General features: G+C 40.6%; 1 protein-coding gene across 1 annotated transcript in view; it reads left to right on the plus strand.

Moving 5' to 3' along the window:
- The first annotated feature begins 546 nt into the window (after positions 1-546).
- Positions 547-26,092, plus strand: part of LOC104366429 (prolyl endopeptidase) — a 108,284-nt gene continuing 82,738 nt past the window's right edge. Inside the window, exons 1-6 of the mRNA XM_042803092.1 lie at positions 547-771; positions 1,986-2,060; positions 8,896-9,029; positions 12,023-12,153; positions 14,912-15,121; positions 16,308-16,429. Of these exons, the coding sequence (XP_042659026.1) occupies positions 562-771; positions 1,986-2,060; positions 8,896-9,029; positions 12,023-12,153; positions 14,912-15,121; positions 16,308-16,429 (882 nt within the window). The 5' untranslated portion in view covers positions 547-561. The remainder of the gene's footprint in view (positions 772-1,985; positions 2,061-8,895; positions 9,030-12,022; positions 12,154-14,911; positions 15,122-16,307; positions 16,430-26,092) is intronic.

Genomic DNA, 26,092 nt, shown 5'->3' on the forward strand with positions numbered 1-26,092 from the left:
GAGGGGCCACGCAGGCCAGAGCCTGCGCCGGCGTGGGGCCGGAGCCCCTGACACCAGCCAGCTGGGCTCACTGGGACGCGGTGGCCAACTTTGCTTTTGGGGCAAACAGGGGGGAGGTTTTGGCAGCTTGTGGAGAAGCACGTGTGATGGAAACCTGCTAAAGGTTTGGGTGGGCCCGTCTTCAAGGCCCCACCCGTGAAACAGCTGCTGTTTTCTGGGCAGCGCAGGGGGGACCCCTCCGGGTTGGGCCCACACCCTGTGTCAAGGTTGGGGAGCTGAAATAAAAATAATAAAAACCCACGACTTTTTTTTTTTTTTTTTTTTTTAAACACAACCAAAAAACGTTTACTATAAGGAGGATGGAACCCGTTGGCCGGGTAGCGAGGGGGAAATAACCCCGTCGCCGGAGAAGGATGCGCCGGGCGGGGGGAACGGCGGGCAATGGCGGCCGGCCTGCCTGCCCGGCGGCTGCCTGCAGGGGGCGCCGGGGAGGCCTCCCCGCCGCCGGTGGCCTCTCTTGGCGGCGGCGGGAGGCGACTCGTTGGTAGTGGGCGGGGCCGTATGGCGGCGTGGCTCCGCCTGGGCCGCGCTGCGCGCCTGCTGCCGGCTGCCGCCACAGCCCCGGCCCCGCCGCCTCCGCGCCTCGCTTCAGCCTCATCAGCAATCTCCTCCTCATCCTCCTCTTCCTCTTCTTCTTCTTCTCGCCTGTCTCCGCCGCCGCCCGCCATGCAGGCCTTCCAGTACCCCGAGGTGTTCCGCGACGAGACCGCCGTGAGTACGGCAGCGCGTGGCGGCCGCCGGGCCCGGCCGCCCGCCCGCGGGGGCAGCCTCCTCTCTCCGGCCCTCGAAGCGAGGGGCGGGGGGTGTCGGTGCTTTCTCGGCTTCCCGGGCTTTGTTCGTGCTTCGGCCGCTGGAAGTCCAGCGCGCTCCGTTTTTCAGGGGTCTCGGGTGTTTGAACGCCCGGTGGGCCGGGGCGGGGGCCGGTGCCACGGCCGGGCCGGGAGCGCGGATCCCGGGAGCTTTAGTACCGCCGCCTGGTCCGGGGAAAATCCGGGCCTGAGCTGGGCTGGGGGAGCGCGCTGGGGACACAAGCAGCCTGGATTTATGCGGCGGCCCGTCTGCTTGGGTCCCGGCCCTCGGTCCGCAAGGGTCGCGGTGTAAGTTTGGCTAAAACGGGTTCGGTTTTTCTTCTCCTGCCGCCAAGGACTGTGCTTTAGACGCCAGCCCGGGAATCGTTTACAGAATTAACGTCGTGGCGTCCAGGAATTATTTACAGAATTAACGTCGTTTTGAAACTGCTTGCCGGCACGAGCAAACACTGGAAAAACGTAGTATTTACTTTCCTAGTTGAGGGAAAGGCTGAACTGTGCAACTCCTAACTGCAGGCAGCTAGTCTTATTTTGTATACTGGAGGAAGAAAGCAAGTAAATTCAACCACATGGGCTAGTCTTTTTTTTTTTTTTTAATTTTTTTATAGATATATTTTATTCACACGTTTGTGAGCAGCAGTAGTAGGGAGGGCTAAACCAGAGACAATTAGTTGTATAACCAGAAACTACATTTTGGGGGCATCCAGTAGTTGAGTTCTGTGATTTGATGTGAACACCTGGATTTGGAAGAGGTTTGGGGTTGGTTGGTTCTGCAAGGGTTTTGGTTTGTTTTGGTGGTTTTTTTTTTTGTTTGTTTGTTTTGTTTTTTTATTGCTTTTCTAATCTGTCTCATGGAAGGAATTTATATTCATGTTCAGCATTTCTCTGGTGCTGTTTTTTTCCGAGGGCAACTCGGCTGCCTTGGTGCTGTCACCAAAGAATAATATTAGCAATTCACTTGAGAGCAAGGTGTTGCTTTTCTCTTCCTTTGCTTCTTAGCACTGTATGCTTTTGTGAAATTCCAAATACCCTTCATTTTGACGACTATCATTCTTAGATGAATACAGGTTGCTTGTGTCCATGTCTTTAAAAAAGCATTGTCTTTTATAAATTCAGGTCTCAGATTACCACGGGTGTAAAATCAGCGACCCATACTGCTGGCTTGAAGATCCCGATAGCGAACAGACGAAGGTAACCTTTATTTGTACAGGAATGGTTGTTTTGACATGGTTTTCTTTTGCAGACTAGGTGCATGGATACTCAGTTTTGAAGGACCTGCCAATACTTGCTGAAAACTTACACAGTGAATGTAGGTGTAGTTCAGGTGATATCTTACGGCACCACCAGCAATGCTGTTATTTTCTACCTTTGTGTTAATGGGGGAAAGGCTGTAACACTTGATATAATCTAGAACATAGAATTTGGGAAACAAAGGCCTTGTTTGTCTTGCACCCATTTTTCTTAGACAATTTGAATGCTCAAGGTGGTGGTGTCACACTGAAGAGAAACACTGATTTTTAGAGTGCTTTATCCACTGTCCTAAGTACATTTAAATTGCCATAATGAAATAGTTAGGAAAGGATAGAAAAAAAAACTCCTTTGGCTTGCTTTCTTTGTACAGTGACGAAGTGTGTGAATACATTTTCTTTTTAAACCTCTTTTTAAAAACAAACCATTTTCCTTCCGCCTAAAGTTAAGCTTAGTGGCTTTTATTACAGTTTGTAGATGTTGCAGTGTTTTTCAGCCTGCAGTCTGGTGTAGCTAGATTCTGCTGCTGGAACTGGTCTTTTGCTGGGGGAGAACGCTGAAGAATAATAAGCATGACTGGGAGCCAGTTTCTCTGATATTTGTGGCATAGGTAGTTGCAGGGGTGATGGCCAGAAAGCGGTAGGCAGCAGTGTGGAGGAGATTTCCTCTGTAGTGGCTAATAACTTTGTGATAACTCTAGTTCCAGATCAAAACCACTGATGCCTATCTAGTATTCATGCTTGTGTCAGAAAGATGATGGAGGGCAGTATCTCTTTCAGGGTGGCTTTCCATTAGTGAGATTCCTTCCAGGTTCTCTCATGTATGTGCTTCCATAATACATTTTGACGAGCTAGAAGTTGGTCGAATAGAACTTACTGTAACTGTCAAGAGCGAGATAAAATGTGTACAGTTAGGGTCACATTTCCTACTTAAAAAAATCTATCAGCATATATAAAGACTCATGTAGATTAAAAAGGTTCATTTGGGATCAGGTTTTAGTGAAAAACTCCGCCACGGATTGAAAATTAGATGTTTAGTAAGTTGGGAGTATTTTTATTTTTTGATTCTGGCATCCTTAAGAAACAGTACCCATAGGATAGTTTTGTGCCAGATTCAGAGCGGGGATATATGTGTGGGAAGGTATGGTTATGTCTTTCTTTTAGAGGCCTTGCAAATACCTATTAAAGTGTTTTTTGAGATCCTGTGAGAGAGTTGGGATTGAGAAAATGCCAAGACCTGACTTCCTGTGTCCCTGTGTTCAGTACTCTTGCCGCATACTGTGAACAGTTTGGGTGAGAACAGTTAGAGGAGGGTGAATCTCATTCTCTAGAGGTTTTAATGGGGGATTATAACATCCTCATAAAAATGCAGCAGCCCAGACACAAGGTGTCACATTGATGGAATGAACATATTGTTAAATCTTACTTGCCTACACTTTTGCCGTGCAGTAGTAGTATGATGCAAAGCGTGGAGAGAGTTCCTGTAAGTGTGTGTGTATCATCTTTCTCCAGAGTTCCAGGAGTCACTGAACAAAGGGAATTAAAGTATTTTGCTGGTCTACCTCCTTCATAGAAGAGGTCAGAAAAAAATAATCCTGAAGTGCTAAGCTTCCTTCTTTTGCTTTGTCATTCGCTTCTTTGGGCTCTGCAGCAGAGGTTGCTGACCAACACTCTTTCTTGCTAGCTTTTCTTAATAGTTTTATCTCCAAGTTCTTAAGATAGTTTGCAGAACAGCCGTTCTGCACCTACCAGATCAAAGAATAACCGGACACTGATATAGATGCAGCTGAATGACTGTGCAGGCTTCAGAGAGAAAATGGACCATGCTTTGTAAACTTTTCAAGCCTTCAGGTCGCTGACCTTGAGACCTGTGTCCTTCCCATTCTTCCTCCAAGTTGCTCACTCTCTTCATGCTCTCCTAAATACATCAAACCTCCATTTGTTTTGAGGAAAAATAAAAATATCCCGTGTACACCTCCAACAATAGGCTGCCTTTGACTTTCTACATATTAAGTATGGAACTAGAAGAAGAATTCCTTGGGGCCCCGTGCTCATCTGTAGTGAAAGAGCCCCTATTCGGTTCTTCTTTATAACACGCTTGCTTGATTTGAGTACGTGTAACAGTGAAAATTCTGGTTTATGCCAAGAGTGAAGACTGAACGTCATTTGTTTATTGAGTTAGGAATCTTTTCTTACATGCAAACAGTCAAAATTATTTGGTGTGTGCTGTTGAATAAATACATAAATATGTTGGAATTCTACTTTCCTAAACTTAGCAGAAGTCACGTCAAGCATTGATGTGGTTACAGAGTAAATGGGTAGGCCTCTCTGTTTCTGTTCTGATGTGAGTCGGTGAAACATCAAGCTTCCTATTTCTTGAAGCATGGAGAGAGAAGCACAGGCAAGTGAGATTGAACATTCCAGAATTAGAAACATGGTAGCTTCACCTGGTGTCCACTGCTGAGTCAACAGGACTGGGACTGAAAGAAATTCCCCACAACAGCAATGAGTATAAAGAATCATACTCTCTTTTCCTGTGGCTGGTCCAAATCAGCTTGTGGGCTCTGATAGTTAGAAACTTACAAACAAGTAAACATAGAAAGGAGGGATTTTTTTTTTTTTTTTAATTTTAATCGGCTTAATCAGGTATTTTTGCAGTGAGAGTACAGTGCAGATGGTACTGCTCCTGATCCACCATAGTTTGCAGGTTTCCATTATGTCAGGTGGTTCTGTGGTTTCTCTCTGCCCTCACTCCCCTTTTTGCACTGTCCTGAATGCTTCTGTCCCTCCCTTGCCTGGGTACAGCCATCACAAGGTGATGTTCTGGGAGGGAAGCCTTTGGTGGATTAGTTTTCTTTTGGCACACATGCTTAATCTAGGTCACCCCAAGGCCACATGATAGTTGGATCTAAGATGGTTCAAGAATGGAATCTTTCATTTTCTAGCAGCCTACAGCCTGCTGTTAATTAGGTGAAAGTCAAATAGGTCTAGAAATTTTTCAGCCAGGTCACCAAGATGATTTTTTTCCATGTGCAGTGTGTATATCTGCTATAAAAAGGAGGTTATTGAAATCTGCAGGTGGCTAAGCAGGACTGTTTCTTGTCAGATGTGCAGTCTTAGAGCTGATTAAGCCAATCATCAAGCCACATCCTCAATCTCTTGGGAAAAGCTGTTCTTCAAAAGTAAGGCACTTCCATGTCCATGGTCTATGTGCTTTACTATATCAGTTTTTTTCTCTGCATGTGCTTGGTTGGAGTAGTCATGCACAACTATAAGCAAACAAAACTTCCTTGTCCAGGCATGTAAATAAAAACTTTGCTAAATACTAAAGTAAATGCTAAGAGGCAAGCCACCAGAAGTCTGCCTAGTTTTATTTTGTAATACTTAACAAAGGTATGTGCCCTCTTGTAGGAGCTGCACTGAACGATATTTACTAAGCGGTTATATATGAAAATTTTGGGGGTAACTATTAAACTGTAAAATACTTTACAGATTAATAACAAAGACTGGTAATGTTAAAACGGTTTTTATCCTAAGATTTCTCCTTGGAAAGTATACAGTGAGTGGAAATCATTATCTTGAGAGAATAGCTTACTGGCATGTAGAAAGCTGATGGGTTATAACAATGCATGGTTAAAAAATTTTGGCGTGTGTTTTTAGATGAAATGTAATTGTTTTGTTTCAGTTTTTTTAAATAACAATTTCCCTGCTCAAGTAAGGGCCAAACACTTCAGCCCTGAGTAGAACATCTCTACTCCTAGTACAACACTTTAGAAATTCTTTTGCTTTTCAATTACCTTATTCTCTGAGATGCCCATAAGCACACAGATTAATTTGACCCTTATTCTGCCCTTTCTTCTGCTAACAAAGTCTGTCCTGGTTCAAGGCTTATGATTGTCAGATGCAGATTTCTACAGGTAAAATAAGAATCTTCCTCTATAGGCTCATGAAGATGTACAGAGTTACTGTTAGCCCTGTAGCCTGGGTGTCATCTGTTTAGCTCAGCGTGGTAGATGGAGTTGTTTACTGTGAGACTTCTGCTGACATCTGTTCCTGTACTTTACCTAGAGCAATACTTCAATTATGTATTACTTCCTGAACATGAGTGCAACCTTGTGCTCAAAAGTCAAAGAACAGAGTTTCCGAACTGGACTGGATTCTTCTCGGTGGAACTCTTTGAGAAATTTCTACCACCTTTTTCAGGTAGTGATGGCATTCCCTTGTACAAATAGACTTGGAATCTTTGGTGCCTACTAGGTGGAAACAGGAAAAATGCATTAAGTTGCTATAAAAGAATTAGTAGTGATTCAGTTGTGGGTGCAATAGTCGGTATGTAAGCGTGCTCTTGGGCAGTGAATGCTTGTAAAGAAAAGTTTGTGTCTCCTCTTTGAATACCAGTAATGGAAGCAGATGTGGTAGGACATGACTGTGCAGTTAAAAGTGGTAGCGCACGGTTCCAATATACCCTCGCAGCAGCGTTACCATTTTGGTTGTGTTATTGATAGATGAAACAAAGACGTGTGCCATTTTGTCCACTAAATGCAACTGAAAAGTGCTTTTGCCCATCCAGTCCAATGGATGTTTTTATACATGTTTTTTTTATAAGACGTCTTTTCTCTGAACACGCCACAGCACTTTGAGTAGTTAGTTTGTATAGCATGTGCTGTCTAGATTTTTGCGTACGTGGTCTTTGAACTTCATGTGTTTGCATTTAGAGAAAACAAACTCAGATGCACATAATTCTTGGGTAGATTTGATTAAGTCACGTGGTGGGGGGGAACGATTATAGCAGTGCAGTGTGGAGACTGCATGCTGTTTTGACTTGCCACTGGGATGTGCTGTGGTGTTAAAGCTGTCTTTGTCGGTGTGACCCTCAAAGGGAGAACAGAACCAAAATTGGCCTTCCCTTGGCAATGCATTCACCTTTTTCCTTTTTCTTAGGTGATCACTTCCTGACTTTAGACTCTGTGTATCAGCAAGGATAATTTTGAGTAAAGGTCCAGAAGTCATTGTTACCTTTCTGTATCTGTTCCTTTTCAGTGCTGTAGTGCTTGCTTTCTTGTCAACCTTGAGAGGTGACTTGTGTGTAACCAGCCAATGTACTCTTAAACTAGTATGTTTTGGCACTTAGCCAGGTGCTCTTAGGGCATTACTAATGCTGCACTCTCATGTTTAAAGCTTATCAGTTTCCCTGTGCTTTGTTAGGCATGAACAAATACTTCTCAAGTGGAGACTGCCCATAATTAGTGCACTTTCTCCTTTACCTTTTGGCCTAACAAGTCTCTGAAAACACATCTGGACATGTAATGCAGCCCTTGGCTGTTCAGTGCTGTGGCAGCAAGATGAATCGGAGGGACAGTGTCTCTACTTGCCCTGTGCATGCACTCCTTACAATGTGAAATGTCTGTGAAATGCTACTGAAAGGGTTTTATGTTCTATTCTTTCCTCTCTTTCACCTGAAGAATTAATATATGAGTAAACATTCATAGCAGTCAGTAGATATGTGCCAGGTACTCGGTACAGCAGCTGGATTTTCTGAAGAACTGTGAAACACAAGTTGTGGAATATGGACTGTAGCCCTGCTGTTCCTGTGGGTCACGTCCCGTGGTGAAGCGTGGCTTGGATGTTGTCATGTGTTGATCGGCTTGCTGCGTGACAGAATCAGGACAGGTAGAAACAATAGCCTCTTTCAAAGCAACCGGGAAGGAGACGTCTGTAAGGAAGATGTGGGTGGACGGGGTTTCAGGCTGGGGTCTGAGAGTGATACTGCAGCCATCATTGTGATGTCTGCCCGTGAATTACAGCCACACACAATGTGTCTTGTCCTTCTTACTCCCACGTTAGAGACAGGAAAGCCTGCATGTCTGTTTCTTAGCAGCTGTGGTTCACCTTAAAAGGCTTAGGTATTAATTTTATGTTACTGTAGTCTGCTATAAATAGGCGTGGTGAAACACCAACAGAGCACCAGTTTTTCCATGCATGCCGTGGGAGTGGCAGCTTCTAACAAACAGCTGGAGTGGTGATGGTTTTGGCCACTCCCCTTAAGTGTGTGTGACTGGGAGGTGGAGTGATTTAAAGAAACCAGAGTCTTCAAAATTCTCTTCTTGGAGATTAGGTATCCTTGTCTTCTGTAACTAAGAACCGTTCTGCGGACAGTACTTTGGCCTTTCAAAGAAATACTGGCTGGGATTAATCCTGTGGGTTATGTTAATAGGATCAACAGATGGTGCACATGATGTTTCGTATCATCTTTCAGTCCTTCACAGCTCCTGAAATGATAGTGCTATCTGTGGGCAAAGGGGAAGTCTGTTCTTGTTCCGTTTCCTAATTTATATATAAGAGTATTGGAGTATCGTATATTTGTGGTGAAGTAAGGGAAAATGGTACTTCCAAGGTACATACTGTAAGCTTTTCTGTGCCACTTAGGAAAATATAAGGAGAGTTTTTAAAAGCATGAGGTTTATGTTTTGGTTTGGTTTGTTTTTTTTGTGGATATTTTTTTTTGTTGTTTTTTATTTTTTTTAAGGAGAATGATAGGAAACTGGCTTGTCTTTGGCTGAACCACTGATGAGATGTTATTCAAGATATAAAATCAGTCTTATTACAGTATTGTGACAAAATGCAAATAAGTGTGTAAGACTCTTCAGGTGTGACACTATGCAACCTGTATGGGGGAAAGATGTCTGTGATGCATTGCTTCAGAAAATAGTGTTTCCTGAAGGAAATATGCATTTTTGCTTGAGTTCATGTCTCTCTTGGGGGGTATTGTTTTTTTTCAGGCATTTGTGGAGGCTCAGAACAAGCTTACAGTCCCCTTTCTTGAGCAGTGTCCTGTCAGAGGACTGTTCAAAGAACGAATGACTGAACTCTACGATTATCCCAAGTACAGTTGCCACTTCAAGAAAGGAAAAAGGTATGTGAGGAATGTCTTTGTGATGAATGTGAAGCAAATCAAAAGCAACTACTAGTTAGGAAAACAAATTATAAATTATATTTGTATTTATTCCTTTATAGTTGGGAAGTAGGAAAAGGAAGCTGATGTTAATATGTATGGTTGCATGATGTAGAGCATGACATGCTTGCCTGTTTTCAGTTCTCAGTCATATTATTTTCTTGTTGTTTTGTTGTCTTTTATTTTTATAGAAAGAACTGTAAGTTTTGATAGACAACTTTTTTACTTTTACAAAAGTTATCCTACACTTTGAGGAGTTCCTTTCAGGGTTGGTCATTGTCAATATAGTTAAAGGTGCTTCATCCTCAAAACAGCACAAGTCTGTCATGTGCATGTTGTTCTAAATATTTACTAAAATACTGCTCTACGTTGGTCATATTTTGAGCAGCTGGTAGGATTTTTATTCAGTGAAAAGCAGTGGGAATTCACTTGTGAAAAACAGCTCCTTTATCTGCAGGGGATGGGGAAGAATCATTTGGAGGACTTAAGGCAGCTGATGAAAAAAGATCTGTCTTCTAAGAAATAAAGAAATCCTGCTATATTCCAGTACCTAGTCTGCTTGTATCCCTTTTTTATTCATGTGGTTAGGTGAAGAGAAGGTGCTTCTGTGGCTTACCCAAGGTCTGGAGACTACAGCTGCTACTCAGTTTTATGTGACCTCTTTCAGAAACACTAGCAGTCTCTTAGAGAAGGGGAGTAAAGGGATGAAACTGCTGCTTAACTTAGTAACACCTGAAGATTGCTTTAGCAGTTGAAAAAGAGGTAGTGCAGACAACCAGCCATTCTTAATCATGGGAAACACAGTCTTTTTCAGTATTTTCAGTTTGTTTGATCCTTGTTGAGCAGACACCTAGATATGCCAGGTATGTTTTCACTGTCGTCCACAGAAAGAGCAGATGTCTCATGGCCTTAAGATTTCTGCACAGATACTGAAGGGGATCTGCTACTCTTTAGTTAACTGTCCTGTGCTGCGAGGAGTGTGTGGATACTTGTTACTAAGGAAGGGAAAGCATGTACTGTGTGGGTTTTTATAAAAGTATAATGTGGAGAGTGAACCCAAGCTGATGTTGACTTATGTTGTCACTGATGTGGACTTAATGTTGTCACTGATGTGGCACAGCACATAAGTGTATAGAGCTGTGAGGATTTAGCCCAGAAGCAGTGGAGCTGTTTAGAACAGTGTGGCATCCAGGGAAGTAAGCCTTGTCGAGCAAGTCAGGCAGAGCTTATTAGTTTGTGATGCTCATGCAGATGTGGCTATGCTGAATCTGATTCTGGAGCGGGCCCGGTCAGTGACTGCTGTGGTTTCTCTGACCCATTCTCCCTGTGCAATGCAAACATGCCTGGATGTGGTTATCCTCAGTGCTGATAAGGCTGGATGTTGCAGAAGTGCTCGTGGCAGTGATGAATACAGTCTCCACTACAGATAGTCTCAATTTGATGCAGCTGACTGCCTTCCAGGAAAAACATTTATGCCAGGAGCTTAACATGCTTTAACTTATGACACTACTTTGATTTTAATAGATGTCTTTTTAGTTTTTCTGAGTGTTACTCTATTTCTTGGCATGTGCTGAACTTAAATCACAGTGGTTTAAAAATCATACCAAAAACCTATGTACTGTGGTGTTTGAGAAGATCAAGAAGGCTCTGCCAAGTTAAGTAACACTTAGTTAAGGGGTGGGGAGAGGAACTATTCTATTTGAAGAAATATCTTAACTTCCCATGACACTTAGGAATTCTTAAATTTAACTACTCCAGTTTTCTGGTGAAGAACAGCTGCTAAAGGACAGTGCCTGAAGAGCTGTTGTGTAGAATCTGCAGGAGGTGGGAGTGCCCAGGGAGGTGCTGTGTCTGCATTGTTTGACCTTTGCTTCCCAGTTTATTGCCCAGCATTGCAGAGGTGAAATTGGCTAGGAAATACATGGTCAAATGAAAAAATTGTCTTTTTCTTCTATTCCCTTGAATCTTTTGACTTTGTCACTCACTGAACGTTATTGTTAGTATTTGAACATACTACTAGTTCAAATTGCTAGCCAGGTCCTTGTGAGTATAATTCCTCCTTCAGGGTTTACCAGGTTCCCATGTTTGTATCCAAGTACTGGACAGACTAAGGGAATATGTGAACTTCTGTTTAGATTTGAACATTACCCCCCATAAATTCCCCTGTTCTCCCCGGTGAAGCTTCTATTTGATTTGTTAATTCACAGGTTTGTGTAGTAAAACTCAGAAGCCCTATGAAAGGGGGAAAGTGAATTGCATAGAATACACTTACTTAATTTCTTTGAGCTCTGTAGTGTCTTGTGATGTGAAGAGTATCCCTCACTACAGAGAATTTTGTAATTTGCTGCTCCTGCAAGTATTTTAAACACACAGTTTTAGGGACATTGGGAAATACGGAGGAAACAATTTCAGTTCTATTTAATTTGATCACCTGTCTGCCACCTGATACAGACTGAAAGCAGCTATATGGGACAAAGCTTAGAACATAAGGAATGAGAACCTGTGCCAGTACTTGTAACAGAGAAACAGGAAGGCTGCCAGAGCTGTTTAACATAGACAGTTACGTAGATTTATAGAATACTTAGCTTTGTTTGAAATGCACTGTGACAAATGCAGCTTTTATGTTAAAAGATGGTTTGGATGCATCCTACAGTCTTTTCTATGCAATCTACATCACATCGGGATGAGATGCCTCTCGTTTTTAGAGGCCTAGAAATTGGTGTCTGGGCTTCCTCTGTACTAAGGGGAAGAGAAAGGCACCTACAGAAGGTGGTTAAATCCCTGATGGTCACAGAGGAAGCCGTGATTCCTATGCTGCTGCGAAGCTTGTGTTTCCCTTGTATATTTATCTGTCTCTTATTCACTTCATGACGATCTCATACAAGTTCTTCTTGCTTGCCTAACTGAAAATACGAGTTCTTCCTGCTTATTTTTTGCCTCTTATGTTCTTTTAGGTATTTTCACTTCTACAATACAGGACTGCAGAACCAGCGAGTTTTATATGTACAAGACTCCTTGGATGCCGATGCCAAAGTTTTTCTTGATCCAAATAAGCTTTCCGATGATGGCACTGTGGCTTTACGAGGTTAGTGAGGCAGCAGTTCCTGCTCAGTAAGTCTGGGTCTTCAGCAGAAGGAAATGGTTTCCATCTCTTCACCTACAAAAGTATGACTAGGGTGGCTTGTTTTAATCAAACTAGTCAAAATAGCTATATGTGGATTTGTACAGTGTTTCAGAACACTTGTAAATCTACATTGTATTCATGATTAACTGGGTTCAGTTTCTCAATGTCTTTTTTCACAATTCTGTAACGGGTTTCCTCTGAAATACGAACAGATCTTGAGGCTGTCCATAGCGAGGAAAAAAAAGTTTATGCATTTATATTGACTAATTCTCTTAAAATTGTATTTAGCATCTTTAACACAAGCCAGCAAGTTCAAGTAAGAGACTGTGAAGGAACGTAGCATTAACTTTTATGAGAATCACAAAATTACTTGTGTTCACTAGGGCTTTAACTTGGGTTAGCTGTCCATTTTCCCATTTCCTACTGGCTTATTGTAGAAGCAAGACTCATGGACCGAGAAGTCCTTTAAGTCTGTTCAAGGCCAGTTAATAAAAACAGAGGACAGAATTAGTGGATGCTTCTTCAAGTATGACCTGGTTTAAAAGAATCAGTACGGCTTTTTTTGGTGAGAAGTCTCGCTTTAAACTGTAGATATAAGGAATTGAGTTCATGTAAGCTTTCTGTATTTCTAAAAAGCTTATGACAAAGTCTTTCCAAATGCACTTAGAGAAACAACAACCATGGAACAACAGGGGAAGCTCTTCGTGTTGATAAATAATTGATTTAAAGGCAGGGACAAGAATAACTGATAGGTTCTTAAGGACTATCTGAGGACTTGCACTGTTCAGGACATGTATAAACATATTAGAAAAAGGAGTGTGGAGTTTGGTGACAGTGCAAAGTTATTTCAGGTAAAGGCGGAAGAATGACTGAAGGGCTGCAGGAAGACCTTAGTGATAGTGAGTGGGCAATAAATTTACCAGGTAAAAGTCTCTGCAGGTACATTAAGTGATGTGCAGGGAACAAGAAATCCTAACCTCATTTGTAAAGGAATGGATGGAATGGACCCTGAGCTAACCATGACCGCTTGGGAACAGTTCTTAGGCTGTAATAGATAGTTCCATGAAAATGTCAGCCTGATTCTCGGTAGCAGCCAAACAAGTGCATCAAATACCTGAAATTATTAAGAAGGAAATAGAGAACCAAACATAAAACACCATTACATTAGCGACCCAGGAGTGTATACAGTAGCACTGAATACTAAAGATAGTTCTAGTTCCCTCAGCTCAAAAGGGGCTCTGAAATACAGTTCAGAGAAGGGACAGTAGGAACAATCAAAGGTATGGAGCAAAGGTCAGGAAAAAATTGAGTGTGTCCAGATCAGTCGGTTTGGAAAAGGGACAATTTAGCAAGGATATCAGAGAGGTTTACAGAATAATTTGTGGCATGCAGTAGCATGGAGAGAGTGAATAGGGGTTGGTTAGTTGTCATTTTTTCTATTGCAAGGATGAGGGGATAGCAAGGCAATGGGAGTTGAGTCCAAAGCAAACAGAAGGTGATGATGGTTCATGCCGCATTGGGTAGATTTATAGAACCCCTTACCAATGGATGGTGGTGGTTCAGAAACTTACTGTGGGTTTAAAGGCAAGCTGGACAAAGCCAGGGAAGAAGAAAGCATTGGGGATTATTAACCAACTGCTTAATGGAAAAGAAGTCTCCTAAGCTAAAAATGGTCAGAGGTTGTAAGAATATTTGAGGGAAATATTACATGTGTTTGCATTGTCCTTACTTTTGTAGATACCTAATTGTGGTTACTCCTGAGGATAGCTAGGTAGAATCTTGTTCTGAATCAGAATGGCCACTCTTATGTTCTTACGGGGGAGAATATGTTAGGGTGGCACAGTAGTGCCTCTTAAACCTATGATTTCTATGAAATGCAACTTTTTTGTGTGTTTTTTCTCAGTAGTTACTTTCAGGTCTGTACAGGCTTATGATAATTCAATCACTTCACTTGTTGATTTGTAAGATTGAATTTGATCCTTATCAACTATGATGGACGCTCTTCTCAATTTTTTTCAGAATCATGTTTTCCACACAGTTTGAATAGAGTGACATGTGCATCAGGGGTTTTAGCCAAGAGTACTGGTGACTAATCTGTTTGTGTGCTAGTGGCAAATTTTTCTAGCTACTTCAGTTTTTATGGCTTTGCAGGGTCTAGTGTTCGGTGACTCCCAATACTGAAGTGGTATATGCTGTATTTCAGGATGCACTGCTTACATCTCAGTTTCTGTTGACTTCGTTGGTACTGTTTTCTCTTCAAAATCTCACTTGAAGTTTTCTACCTGTGTGCCTTTTCAGTCTCCACCTCTCCACCCCCGACCCCCCCCCCCCCAAACTCAGGGAAGTAGAAGAATTATTACTCAAATCATAATTTGGATGCTGGGCATAAGCAATGTTATTGAACATACTTATTAAGTATGCATGCCTGAACTCAGACCTGTGAACTACTTGAAGTCCACAGAGACCAGAAAAGTATTGTGAATCCCAGATGACAGCAGATGTAGTTGCTTACACTGTCTTTAAGAAAATAAACTCTTCTCTGCGTTCAGTGAACATGGTTCTTTTAACTACTTTTTCAATTCCACCTCTCTTTTGTTGGGGTTTGGCTGGAGTGTAGTAAATAATAAAAAGCTATGTGGCAAAATAGCAACCACTTTTTGGAAATCATTGATTTCTTGTGTTGATTCTTACATCATCTTATTTGGTTCCAATTTCCTAGGTTATGCATTCAGTGAAGATGGTGAATACTTTGCTTATGGCCTGAGTTCTAGTGGCTCTGACTGGGTTACTATCAAATTTATGAAAGTAGAAGGTCCTGAGGATCTTCCGGACACACTGGAGAGAGTTAAATTCAGTTGTATGGCATGGACCCATGATGGAAAAGGCATGTTCTATAACTGCTATCCAAAACAAGATGGGAAAAGTGATGGTAAGTATGGCTGTACTAACTGCATGCTGTGTGGAAGCAAAATTACCTTCTTGGTAAATTGGTGCAACAAATAATTAGCTCTACTAGTTTATACTGAAATAACTGGTGATACTAGTTTATATAATCATCAGATTGTCTTGTGTGACCAAAGCCTACACAAATTTAGCATGAGTGTCCTCTTGTCTGCCTGCCCCTGTCTTTCTCTTAAAAGTTTGCTGCTCCTCCTCTTTTTCTTTGCAATGATCTACTTAGCTTTCATACTTGCCTGGAATTGTTGTCTGGTGACAACTCACGTGGATCTCTTCCCCTTATGCATTTGTGTGGGCATAGGTGAACTGGCTTGGGAGGTTGACCTGATGAATAGCAATCTGAGGCATAAGGTTTCTGTTATTGATCCAGATTAATTCATCTGTGGTTCACAGCATAGCAGCACAAAGTATTTGTGAGCAGAACTTAAGGAGCAGCACACAAAGTGCAAAAAATCACTGAGAAGCATCAGTAGGGAAGGAATTTAGCAGCTCTTACTACAAGGCAGTGCTACTGAAAAGTTTCTTTTGGAGCTGTGCTCTTTGATAAACCTCAGAGAGAGGCTGAATTTTACCTGTTTGCTTTTGCAGCCTGTCGTTTTGCCAGACTTGCAAGTTAGATACCAACCTTGTGTTTTTTACTTCTAAACGTGTTTGTAGTTCAGAAGCTGAAGTGTTAGAAAATGTTGCAGGAACAAAATCTTAAAAAAAAAAAAAAAAAAAAAAATCAAGTAGTACCTCATGCAGTGCTTTAAAATACTACTTTTTTATTTTCAGCAAATGGAAGTATGAAGGTTTCTAGGAATGTTAATTAACAGTAAATCTCCTCTTAGTTGCCCAGGGTGAAACAGGAACAGAAACATCATTAGAGGGTGGCAGGGACTGTTGTTTTTCTTTGTTTGTTTAGTATTTCTAGAAAGCGAATCTTGAAATAACTCTTCACATTTGAAGAATGCATTGTCAGCAATAAAAGGAAAGGATAACTGAACAGGTTTGCAGTGTGGTTTGAAGTTTTGTTTTGTTTTGGAGGGGAAGCATTCCCAGTTCTCTGATGAATTGCTCTTTTCTATGCAAAGGGTACAGAAGTTTCTAAGGGTTTTATTTGGTTGTTGATAGATTTCTTTGAGAACTAATTGGTTTAAATATCTGCATTTCACTAGGCACTGAGACCTCCACTAACCTGCACCAAAAGCTGCATTATCATGTATTAGGAACTAACCAGTCAGAAGATATTCTATGTGCTGAATTTCCTGAAGAACCAAAATGGATGGGTGGAGCTGAGGTATGGTAAACGCCCTGAAGCATGTCATCATTATGTTCAGTTTTTCAGATTCTAACTACTGATAGTAGGTTTTGTTAAAAACTTTTTATTAGTGTTGCGGAGTTGACCATTAAACTAAGAATCATGAAGAGCTGCTGAAAATAAGACTGTCTAGTTTACTTTAAATCAGTCCTCAATCCTGTAATGACACAATCACATACCCTTTTTCTTCACTGAGCACATTTCTGCCTAATACACATTCCAGGACAGAGAAGGATCATTTGAGGGACAGTGTTCTTGCTTCTTAGTCAGTGTTGAGTCCCAACCTTAATTTCCTGTACAGAAAGCTTCTTCCAATAATCACATGTCTAGATATTCCCTGCCATGCGTTTATTTTGTTTTTTCATGATGTCTTTACTGAAAATTAAATGCATCCCTTCTACTTGAAGAATGGAGACATATAGGTTAAAATCTGTTGATACTGTGTGCATAGTTGAAGGCTTTTAAGTTTCACTACAACAGGTTTTATCAGCACAAATACAGTGTGGACTGTGTTATTGGAGATGGAACAAGTAACTGATGGAATTGTTTTCGTAAGCTTATTTTGTTGAATTACTACTATATTGTGCAAAGTCTCAGTGAACCAAAATGATAGGTAACCAGGCTCTGTTCTTATATGAATGATTCAAAAGACCCTAAGTTTTGTAATTCATGTGTGTTTTATTCTTCATATTCGATTTAACAGTGCTTGATTGAGTGCACTGTCTTAAGTGCTGTGGGAATGTAGTGGTGGTCATTCTGTCTACTAGGGAACTGAAATTTTCCGGTGGATAAAAACCTCTTACAGTTCTTTACTTTCCTAGCTACTATGTTTAATCTACATTTTGTTTCTATACAATGTCTCTTTTGGTCTGACACTTTTGATAAATATTAAATATTTTTACCCTGATTTGGGGTATGCGGTTCCTAGAACTACTTTTCCCTGAGAGTATGTATTTTTTAAAAAATGTTATCATCAGTCTGTGTTGCTTTTCAACACATCAACCCATGAAAATGTTGAGGGTTTCTTTTATGTGGGCTGCTAGAAAAGAAAGGTTCTTTCAAAGAATTTGAACAGAGGGATTCAAAATGTGATGGTGAGTGAGAATGTGCTCCCCAGCGAAGTGACCACATGGTTTTGGCTGGGGTAGAGCTAATTGTGTGTTTGTTTTCCTTCCTTCTTAGTAGCTGGAATAGTGCTGTGTTTTGGATTCGGTATGGGATTTGATATGAGAGGAATGTTGATAATGCACTGATGTTTTTAGTTGTTGCTGAGAAATGAAGGGCTTTTCACCTTCTCATGTCCTGCTAGTGTGCAGGTACACAAGAAGCTAGAGGGGAGCATAGCTAGAGCAACGGGCCCAGATTGACCGGTGGAATATTCCTTATCATCCAACACCATGCTCAGTATATAGATAAAGGATGATCAGGAAGCTCCACTTGGATTTTTGGGATGATGGTTTCGGGATTCTTTCTTCTCTGGGATCAGCTAGCCAGGAACAGCCTGGGCATTGGTCAGCAAGTGGTGAGCAATCACATTCTGCGTTACCCGTTTGTATTTTCTGTTATGACCATTATTATTATCATTATTTCAATTTTATTTTATTTCAATTACTGAATTGGTTTTATCTCAACCTACGAGTCTCCTTACCCCTCCAACTCTCTCCTCCATTCCTTGGGGGTGAGCGAGCAGCTGCATGGTGTTTGGCTGCCGGCCGGGTTTAAACCATGGCAGTCCTTTTCAGCACCTAAACAGGGGCTTGAACCTCACTATTGGTGTAAGCTTGCAAATGGGGCTTTGGAATGTTTTTGTTTTTTGGGGGAGTTTTTTGGTTCTTTTTATTTTTTTATTTTTACTGTTCAAAAACTTATCAGTTCTGTTGAGTTTAACTGGCAATACAATGGAATCTAGAAATCATTATCCTTATTTTTCCCTAGTTCTGTAAATAAATGGTCTTTCTGTTGGTGACAGATGTCTTGTAGTGATGTATCCACTGATTCACAAGTGATGCTTATTATTATTATGATTATTATTGCTTTGCAGTGTCGTGAGCTAAACTACACATGTTGTTGTGAAGGCAGATTAATTTTCCGTGGGGGAGGGCAGTTGCAGTCTGATTCATTAGACCATACAGCTTTTTAGGGTAGTGAAAGCTTTTTCAGTCTCAAATGGTATTAAATCCTGTGGAAAAGATACCTTCTGTAATAGGTGTAGAGGTACACTTGTCTTGTAGAAAAAACTTTCTTTGAGATAATAGCACACTAACAGAGCCTTTTCTTATCTAAGTTGAAGAAGCAGGGCTGGAGCGTTTCAAGATCAGAAATACAGAACTGAATAGGAGGACCACCGTGGAAGAAAATTCATAGTACAGTGCTTGTAGTGAGTAGTAAAGAGTTTGCCTGGCCAGGGTGCAGAAAAGCAGTCATCCTGCATCTCCTGGCTGAGGCAGCCTTAAACGTAAAAAATACCTTTTTTTTCTGATACCAAATGTCTCAGGTAGTTACTGTGATTAATGAGAACATATGGACCTTACATTAAATGATCAAAAAAGGCTTTTGGGCTGGGAAAAGGGGACTGGTAGTAGTAACTTTTGCTATGGAATAGGAAAAGTTTTGCTGTGGAATAGGAAAATAATAGAATGTAGTGCAACCACCAGTTCTGAAGATACAGGAATTGAAACAGACCCATACGTACTGGGGAAGTGGGGAGGATGGTGAAGAGAGAAACATCTCCCTGCTCTGCATTGTTTAATAAATTTATGTGGCTGCTTATGACTGCTTTCTTGACCTCTAGGAGGCATAACCTTCCAGAGATGTTAGTATTTAAGAAGAAATGCTATTTTAAGGAGGAGCGGTAAAGCAGAGATCCACCTTGGTAAATAATCATGAGCTTAACTAAGTGAAAGTACTTTTAAACAGCTGGTATTCTAGAGTTGTGCTGTGAGCTTCAGCTGTAAAATATTGCTCTGTCATCCTGATACTAGTGAAAAATGGTTTTTAATGGGCTGGAAAAAACATTCTGCAATTAAAACAAAACTGCAATTGTAAACTGTGGTTTCATTCTTGTGCAATAGGTCAAAAATCTTCAGGCCATTCAAATAAGTTTTCTGGTCAATTTTTTTGAAGTATGTGTTTGAGAAAGTGGAAGACCACAAAGTAATGCAGGAAAAATTAAAATATCTTTAGTAAAAATCAAATTGTATGCCTTACTGGCGCTGTCCGGAATATTCTTACTTGGTGCTAATATGCTGCCACAGATTTTAAAATACAGCTTTGCACAGCTCAACATTTTGTGAAAGTCCAATTTTATGTATTCCTGTCAGATTAATAAACAAATATTTTTATTTTAGAGGGCCTTGCTGGGCCAAATAGGTACAGACATTTGGGTTCTCTTAGGTTTTACACAAGCTCCAGTGAAGACAGTTGGATTGTGGTGTGGGTGGTCTAGTCTCAACCACCAAACCTTCCTCCGTCATGGGGACGGAGCTCAAACTTCCACACTCAGGGTTAGGGCAGAATTTGCAGGCCTTGCAACTGTTACGTGAAGGGAGAGAAATACCTTGCTTGCAAGTGAAAAGCACCTGACAAGGAGATCCTTCAGAGACTGCAGAAGTAATAATGTTGCCATGATGCTTCAAACAAACAAACAAAAAAAAGCAATCTCAGGTGCGCTGTAGAGAGTCGGTGTGGTATGTATTTTCAATGGAGAAAAGAAACTAGGTCACTGATTAGGACTAAAGGAGGTTGTGTAAAATTTTGCCAGCTTAATACATTTACAAGACAACATGCAAGAAAACAGCTTCAGGCTTTTTTCCTCATTGCACATTCAACACCAGCCCCAAATATGCTTGGTTTAAACAGTATCTGTGGCACTGAAAATGGTGTTGGTGTAGAAAGAAATACAGATGTATTTCCCACTCCTCACTTGAGTGGGAAGCTTGTGAGGGGGAAAAACCAAAATGTGTTTATTGTTAGTCAGATATAAGTTTTGAAAAAGGCTATCAAATCTTTTCACTGGTATAGAAAAAGCATATGTATTTCTGGTACAGATTCTAGGATGGTGGGTGATTTGGGAGGAGCAGGGATGGTGGGTTTTTGAATAACATCCCAGTAGAGGGCAGTCTGGTATGAAGATTGTTAAAACCTTGGCAATGTCAGAGCTGCTCTCAGAAAAAAGGAGCTTCCTGTGCTTCTGTTTCAGTGGCATGTTCTTGCTTCCTCTGCAGACTGAGCGTATCTCTCTTTCACAGCCAGACTGTTATTCTCAAAGTTAAACAATAAATTGTATAAGAACCTTTCACAGTTAGTGGTGTTAAAAGTCCCTATGGTACTGGCAGGAAGATAAACAGGAGAGAAAGGAGGGGAACCCTCCCATCCCATTTCTGTCAGCAGTGAAACAAGTACAGTTTTTCCTGTTATCTAACAAATACTGTGCACAGGCCCTGAATTGACCATATTTTTAAAATTTTTTAGAGCTGTCAGTTAACCTCAGTGGTTCTCAACCAGGAAGGTGATCTTGCAAATGAAATTCAGAGCACAGAGGAGGAGTAAGCTGTGCCGGGTGCCTGCTGGCTACAGCCTGTTTTCACTGCAGGAATGTGGAAGCGCAGCATCCACAGGGGAAGAGTGAGCAACGTGAAGGGGAAGGGCTCAAAACATTGTCAGTTTGCTCAAGTGAGATCCACTGCTGGGTAAAACAGGGCTCTGGGAATTTTTCTAAAGCTTTACACTACCTTTGTCAAGGCTGAATATATAATAAAAGCCTACTGTGAATATCCTCCTACAGCTCTGGCAATAGGTTTGGAGAATTTTACCATCAAGGAACAGGCAGGCAACCTTTCTAGATGCACATGGGGCTGTGGTAGATGGTAATCTCTTATGTAGCCAGAATCCTGATGCTTTGGTGCTTTCATTGCACTGAAAAGCAAGCTGAAAGCCACAGTAAAAATCATATGTGATGTTTGTCACTTCAGAAGGCTACTGATTTTACTCTGTGCTAGACTTAAAGAGAATGCATGTAAATATGCATGTACATACTGTTGCAATCATCATCTGGTGTCCTGTTGCAAGTGAAACAGTCATAAGCCTGATGATCTAGGGACAAAATCCCAGTTCTCTGGCTTTGGTAGGTCTCCTTCAACCCCAAGCTTAGCAGAGCCTCAGAAGGATATGGTCAGAATAGAAATGCTCTTTATACCAGCACATTGTATCTGAAATCCAAGACTGAAAACCCGCCTGGAATAAGGAAATTGAATTAATGCCCAAAAAGCAATTTTTTCTAACCTGGGGAATGGGTGGATAGAACACATCAGCATGCTGTTTCCATATAACCAGGCCATGTCCAGCACAGAGATTGTCAGGTCTGCTCCTCTGAACATAGTAAGTGGTTTCTGTTGGACCTGATCCTGAAATGATGTGTTCCTGTGATCACCCGTCATTATGACTTACAAAATCTATTTGATTAAACCAGTACGATGCAGATAGAAAACAAAACACAGTGCAGCCTTACAGTACCAGCTTCAGGGGCCTTGGATTGTGTAGGCAGTCCCAAAGCGTGGCTTAGTGCAAGGGAGTTCTTAGCCTCATCCTCATTTTCTCAAAAGACTGCTAGAACATAAAATATGATAGAAGCTATATGCAAGCTTCAGGGACTTTGAGGCACCACTGCAAAGATAATGTCAGAACGTAGATCTGTGTTCCTTTCATTACAAAAAACCCCACCCCCCTAAAAAAACAACCCTTCACAATAATTTTACCTAATAAAGAAGCTGTTTTGTTTTTTTAGGAAAGGAAATAATTTTGCTTTTTGTAATAGTGAATTAATAAAATTGGAGTTTGAAAGGCTGGGAGATTACAGTGGGGGTTCTTGACTGTTGTCGTGCAAGCAGATCTTTGTGACATGGGAGCACGTGCACACCTATGATGTTAGAACACTTGAGAGAGTTCAGACAGCGTAATTGCTTTCATCTTTTACTGATCAAATGTTTCAACAAGTTCTACAGGAATTTTTGCTTTTATCTCTGTAGAAGGCATGTGCTTTGTTTTTTGTGTTCAGTATTTTATTTTACTCATCTGATGGGAAGCTTTAAGATGCTCATACGTAATGCAAGCAGGTAATTTCTGTGGCAAACTGCAGTGTCTCTTGCGTGTAGATTCTTCTTAGTCAAATCATACTCGGGTTCAGTGCCAGTATGCAAAAATCTTTGTGGGGCATGTACCTGAAGTTTAGCAAGTAACTGCTGTCATATGTCTGTTTTATTGTGGCGACTGGGTGCATTCCTAAATGAACATTTAAAAAAAGAATAATTACAAAGTCTAGTCAGTCACTTGGTGTTTTTTAAACTGTGACATACATAGCATATAGTGAAAATTGTAGCAGTATTGAAATGCAGCCTCTTGATGCTATGAGTTTTTAATTCCTAGTTGTTAATGTCATGCATTGTGTGGTTGCATCTTTATTGCTACCCGTCTTGCCTTGTCTGGGTGGTTTGACCTTCCCATGACTGGGTACATGTTACGATGTCATGTTACTCATGACTGAGTACAGTTACTATATTTGACCACTTGGCTCTGTTTGAAAGCTTTGATTTTTGCCTGTGATTTTTCTGTGAGCTTTGATTTTTTTTTTTTTTTGGTATATAATTTATTTGCTCTGTTCCATTGGACATGCATTAGATAGCAGTGATGGTTGTCTTGTTCTATATGTAAAGGGCACTAGTGCATGAAGAGCAGTAGTTTGTAAAATAACTGCAGATGCAGATCAGGTTGTAGATTATAATAGCATTAATGGCTACAGTTAACAGAGAAGTTGGTTTATCTTTGCCTCGACACAGGCTTATTATCTAATAACTGAATGTTACTTGTTTAATTTTTATTATCTTGTTATGCAGAAACAAATTATACAGTGATTTTAGTTTTTTCCACCTTGATTATAAAAAGGGCAAAGGTAGTAAAACTTAATTAGTCATCTTAAAAAGGAATGATGTCTATGTATACTTGTCTTAATATAATACTATGCACTCAGAGGGCCCCTGTTGGTGAACTAAAAATAGAGAGCTCTTCCTTATCCTGAATCTTGCAGTGGTGACTACCCAGGGTAGTATTCAAAGAACTGGCATTAATATTCACTGGGGTTGTTGTCATGCACTTTACCTGGAAGCAAAGCACTTTAATGTCTCTCCTATTGATGTTTTAGTTGAGGAGTAATACATAAAGCCAGGAAGTCTGAAAACCCGACAGCCTTCTCCTGTTGATTCTTTTTCTTTTTTTGTTTAATTATGTATGAATTTTTGGTCTGAAATCTGCTTCTAGTAGACAAAATACTTCACTTTTGCTGGGGATCCTCATAGATGGTTACTGCTATTATAAATGGAGATCATGTAACCCTTGGAAAGCTCCTTTTACTAGTTAGGCTTTAAATAACTTTTTTCTTCTTTTGCTACACATTGATTTATTGAAGTTACAGGTGAACAACTTAGTCTCTTGATGTTTTTCTAAGCGGTGGTTACTTCTCATCAAAATGGAGAGAACTGGTAATACTGTAACAAAATTGCTAGTTAAAAGTAACCCACAACAAAAAAATACTCTACTACAAACCAAAACTTCTCTATAAAGATTTTACTTTAAAGAGTTTGATCCTTGCAAGACTAAATAGAATAGTACCTGGGAGAACACAGCTATCATAGTGATACTTCTGTATGTTTGCATGCTGTAAAGATGGTCACAGCAAGTATTTCAGAAATAATGGATCTAATGAATTCAAAATTGCCAAGTGCTTGAATGGCAGCAGTGAAACTACAAACTATATGCCAGCATCAGCTCTTTGAAAAAATCCTTCCTTTACTAGAGCTAAATTAGGGATTAGTGCTGTGTTATGCCAATAAAATCATTGTTATGCTGAAGGTTTTTAAAAGATCCAGTTGAAAGACTACAGCATTTCTTCTGCCTTATTTTGACAGAACCTAAATGTCATTCTAAGATGTTCAATTGCTTTATAACCTCCTTATCTGTTACCAGTGGATGTTGTTTAAAATGGTAGAAATTATTTTAATGAGAGACATGTACACTGACTAGCATTCCAGATCTCTCAGAAATTTTTGGGATGTGTTTCCTTTTCAACTTGGATGTAGGAAACCTGGAGAACTTACTTCTGATCCAAGCGGTTAGTTCTGACATTACAGCTTTCTCCCTTATGCTGAACTGTGAATGCTTTCTAAGGTGTGAGTGAAATGCTGGTATGAAATTTCAGTTCATAAGTTTGTGGGCCAAGAGCAAGGATTGCAGTTCAGCTCATGAAGATGATGTAGCAGCACAAGAATAACCCAAATGATAGTTGGGAAATCCTGTTTCCTTTTGCCATTCTGAAACTCAGACTCTTTTCTGTTTATGGTATAGAAGAATCAGAGACATTCTGGCTGTGATTATACATTCATCAGTACTGCCATCTGAGATGCCTCAAGTAATCTCTGCCCCTATTATTCATGTTTCCAGCTGCTGGGTGCAGTGTATCGGCTCAGCCATTTGTGCAACTGCACAGTGAATTGACTGAGATACTAATCTGGCAGAAGGAAATTTTTTAATTTTTTTTTTTTTTCCTTCCTGGATTCTTCTTTTGTTTATTTTTTTTCTAGATTCTTCTTTGGTTGGTTGGTTTGTTTGTTTTTTCCCTCTGGATGATTCTTGGTTTTTTCTTTTTTTTTTTTTTAAAATGTTTATATTTTTGTTGTTTTTTGATTACCATGCTTTCTTTTTTTTTCCAGCTGGATCAGCTCCCCAATCTGGTTTACCACACAAATGGTAAATGCTTGTACTGGCATGACCAGGGGAATGAACTTGCATGGATACAAGCAACTATAGCAGTAGGAAGAACTAGAAGTGGAGGCTGTGTAAGCTGGTACTGCTGCCAATATTTGCTCATCAAACTAACTTTTCAATGTGGATGTCTAAATCTGTGGTATAATACCAAACATTTTAGCATCTGCAGTCAACAGAGTCTTGTCCTGTTTCTGGCAAATTCCTTTGGGTTATAGAACTCACTGATGTAAGAATAGCTCTAGTGATAGAAGCAGACCTAATTGGCATCCCACCCGCAGTATGCTTTGGGAATTCCTAATTCAAATTAAGCATAAACTGCTATCATCTCTTCACTAGTCCAGCTGGGAATGTGGAAGGAAAAACTCATTAGATGTACTCAGATTTGCTGTCATCAGAGATTCTGAATTGCCCTTGCAACAACATTAGAAATTTGCAAATAAGTTTTCTTTCTTGGGTAAAGCAAGCAGTCTTCTGTTAACAGTTAACTCACAGCATCAAAGAACAAATTTATGTGGGTTACGACTATGTCTGAAAGGATTTTGTGTGTCATACTCTTGAGTTTAACTGAAATTTATATTTGTATATACCGCTTACAATTACTTAACATGTTTTATGAGTTGGTGAGGAAGAGAAGGAAACTTGGTGCTTTTACAAGTGTGAACAGTTGTTTAAGCAGCATACTGCAGTCACTAGTTTAATTAAAACTGACACCTGTAGTTAATGTTTGTCTAAAACCACTGAAGGTGCTTCTTTCAAGAAAGATCACCCAATTTTGGTTCCCGTTTCTGGATGTACTCCCGAATTGGAAGGAGGAGGCAAAATGTCTCAATT

The sequence above is a fragment of the Tyto alba genome, unplaced genomic scaffold (genome assembly GCF_018691265.1).
Source record: "Tyto alba isolate M040663 unplaced genomic scaffold, T.alba_DEE_v4.0 Super-Scaffold_40, whole genome shotgun sequence".
In the NCBI taxonomy this organism is placed as follows: domain Eukaryota; kingdom Metazoa; phylum Chordata; class Aves; order Strigiformes; family Tytonidae; genus Tyto; species Tyto alba.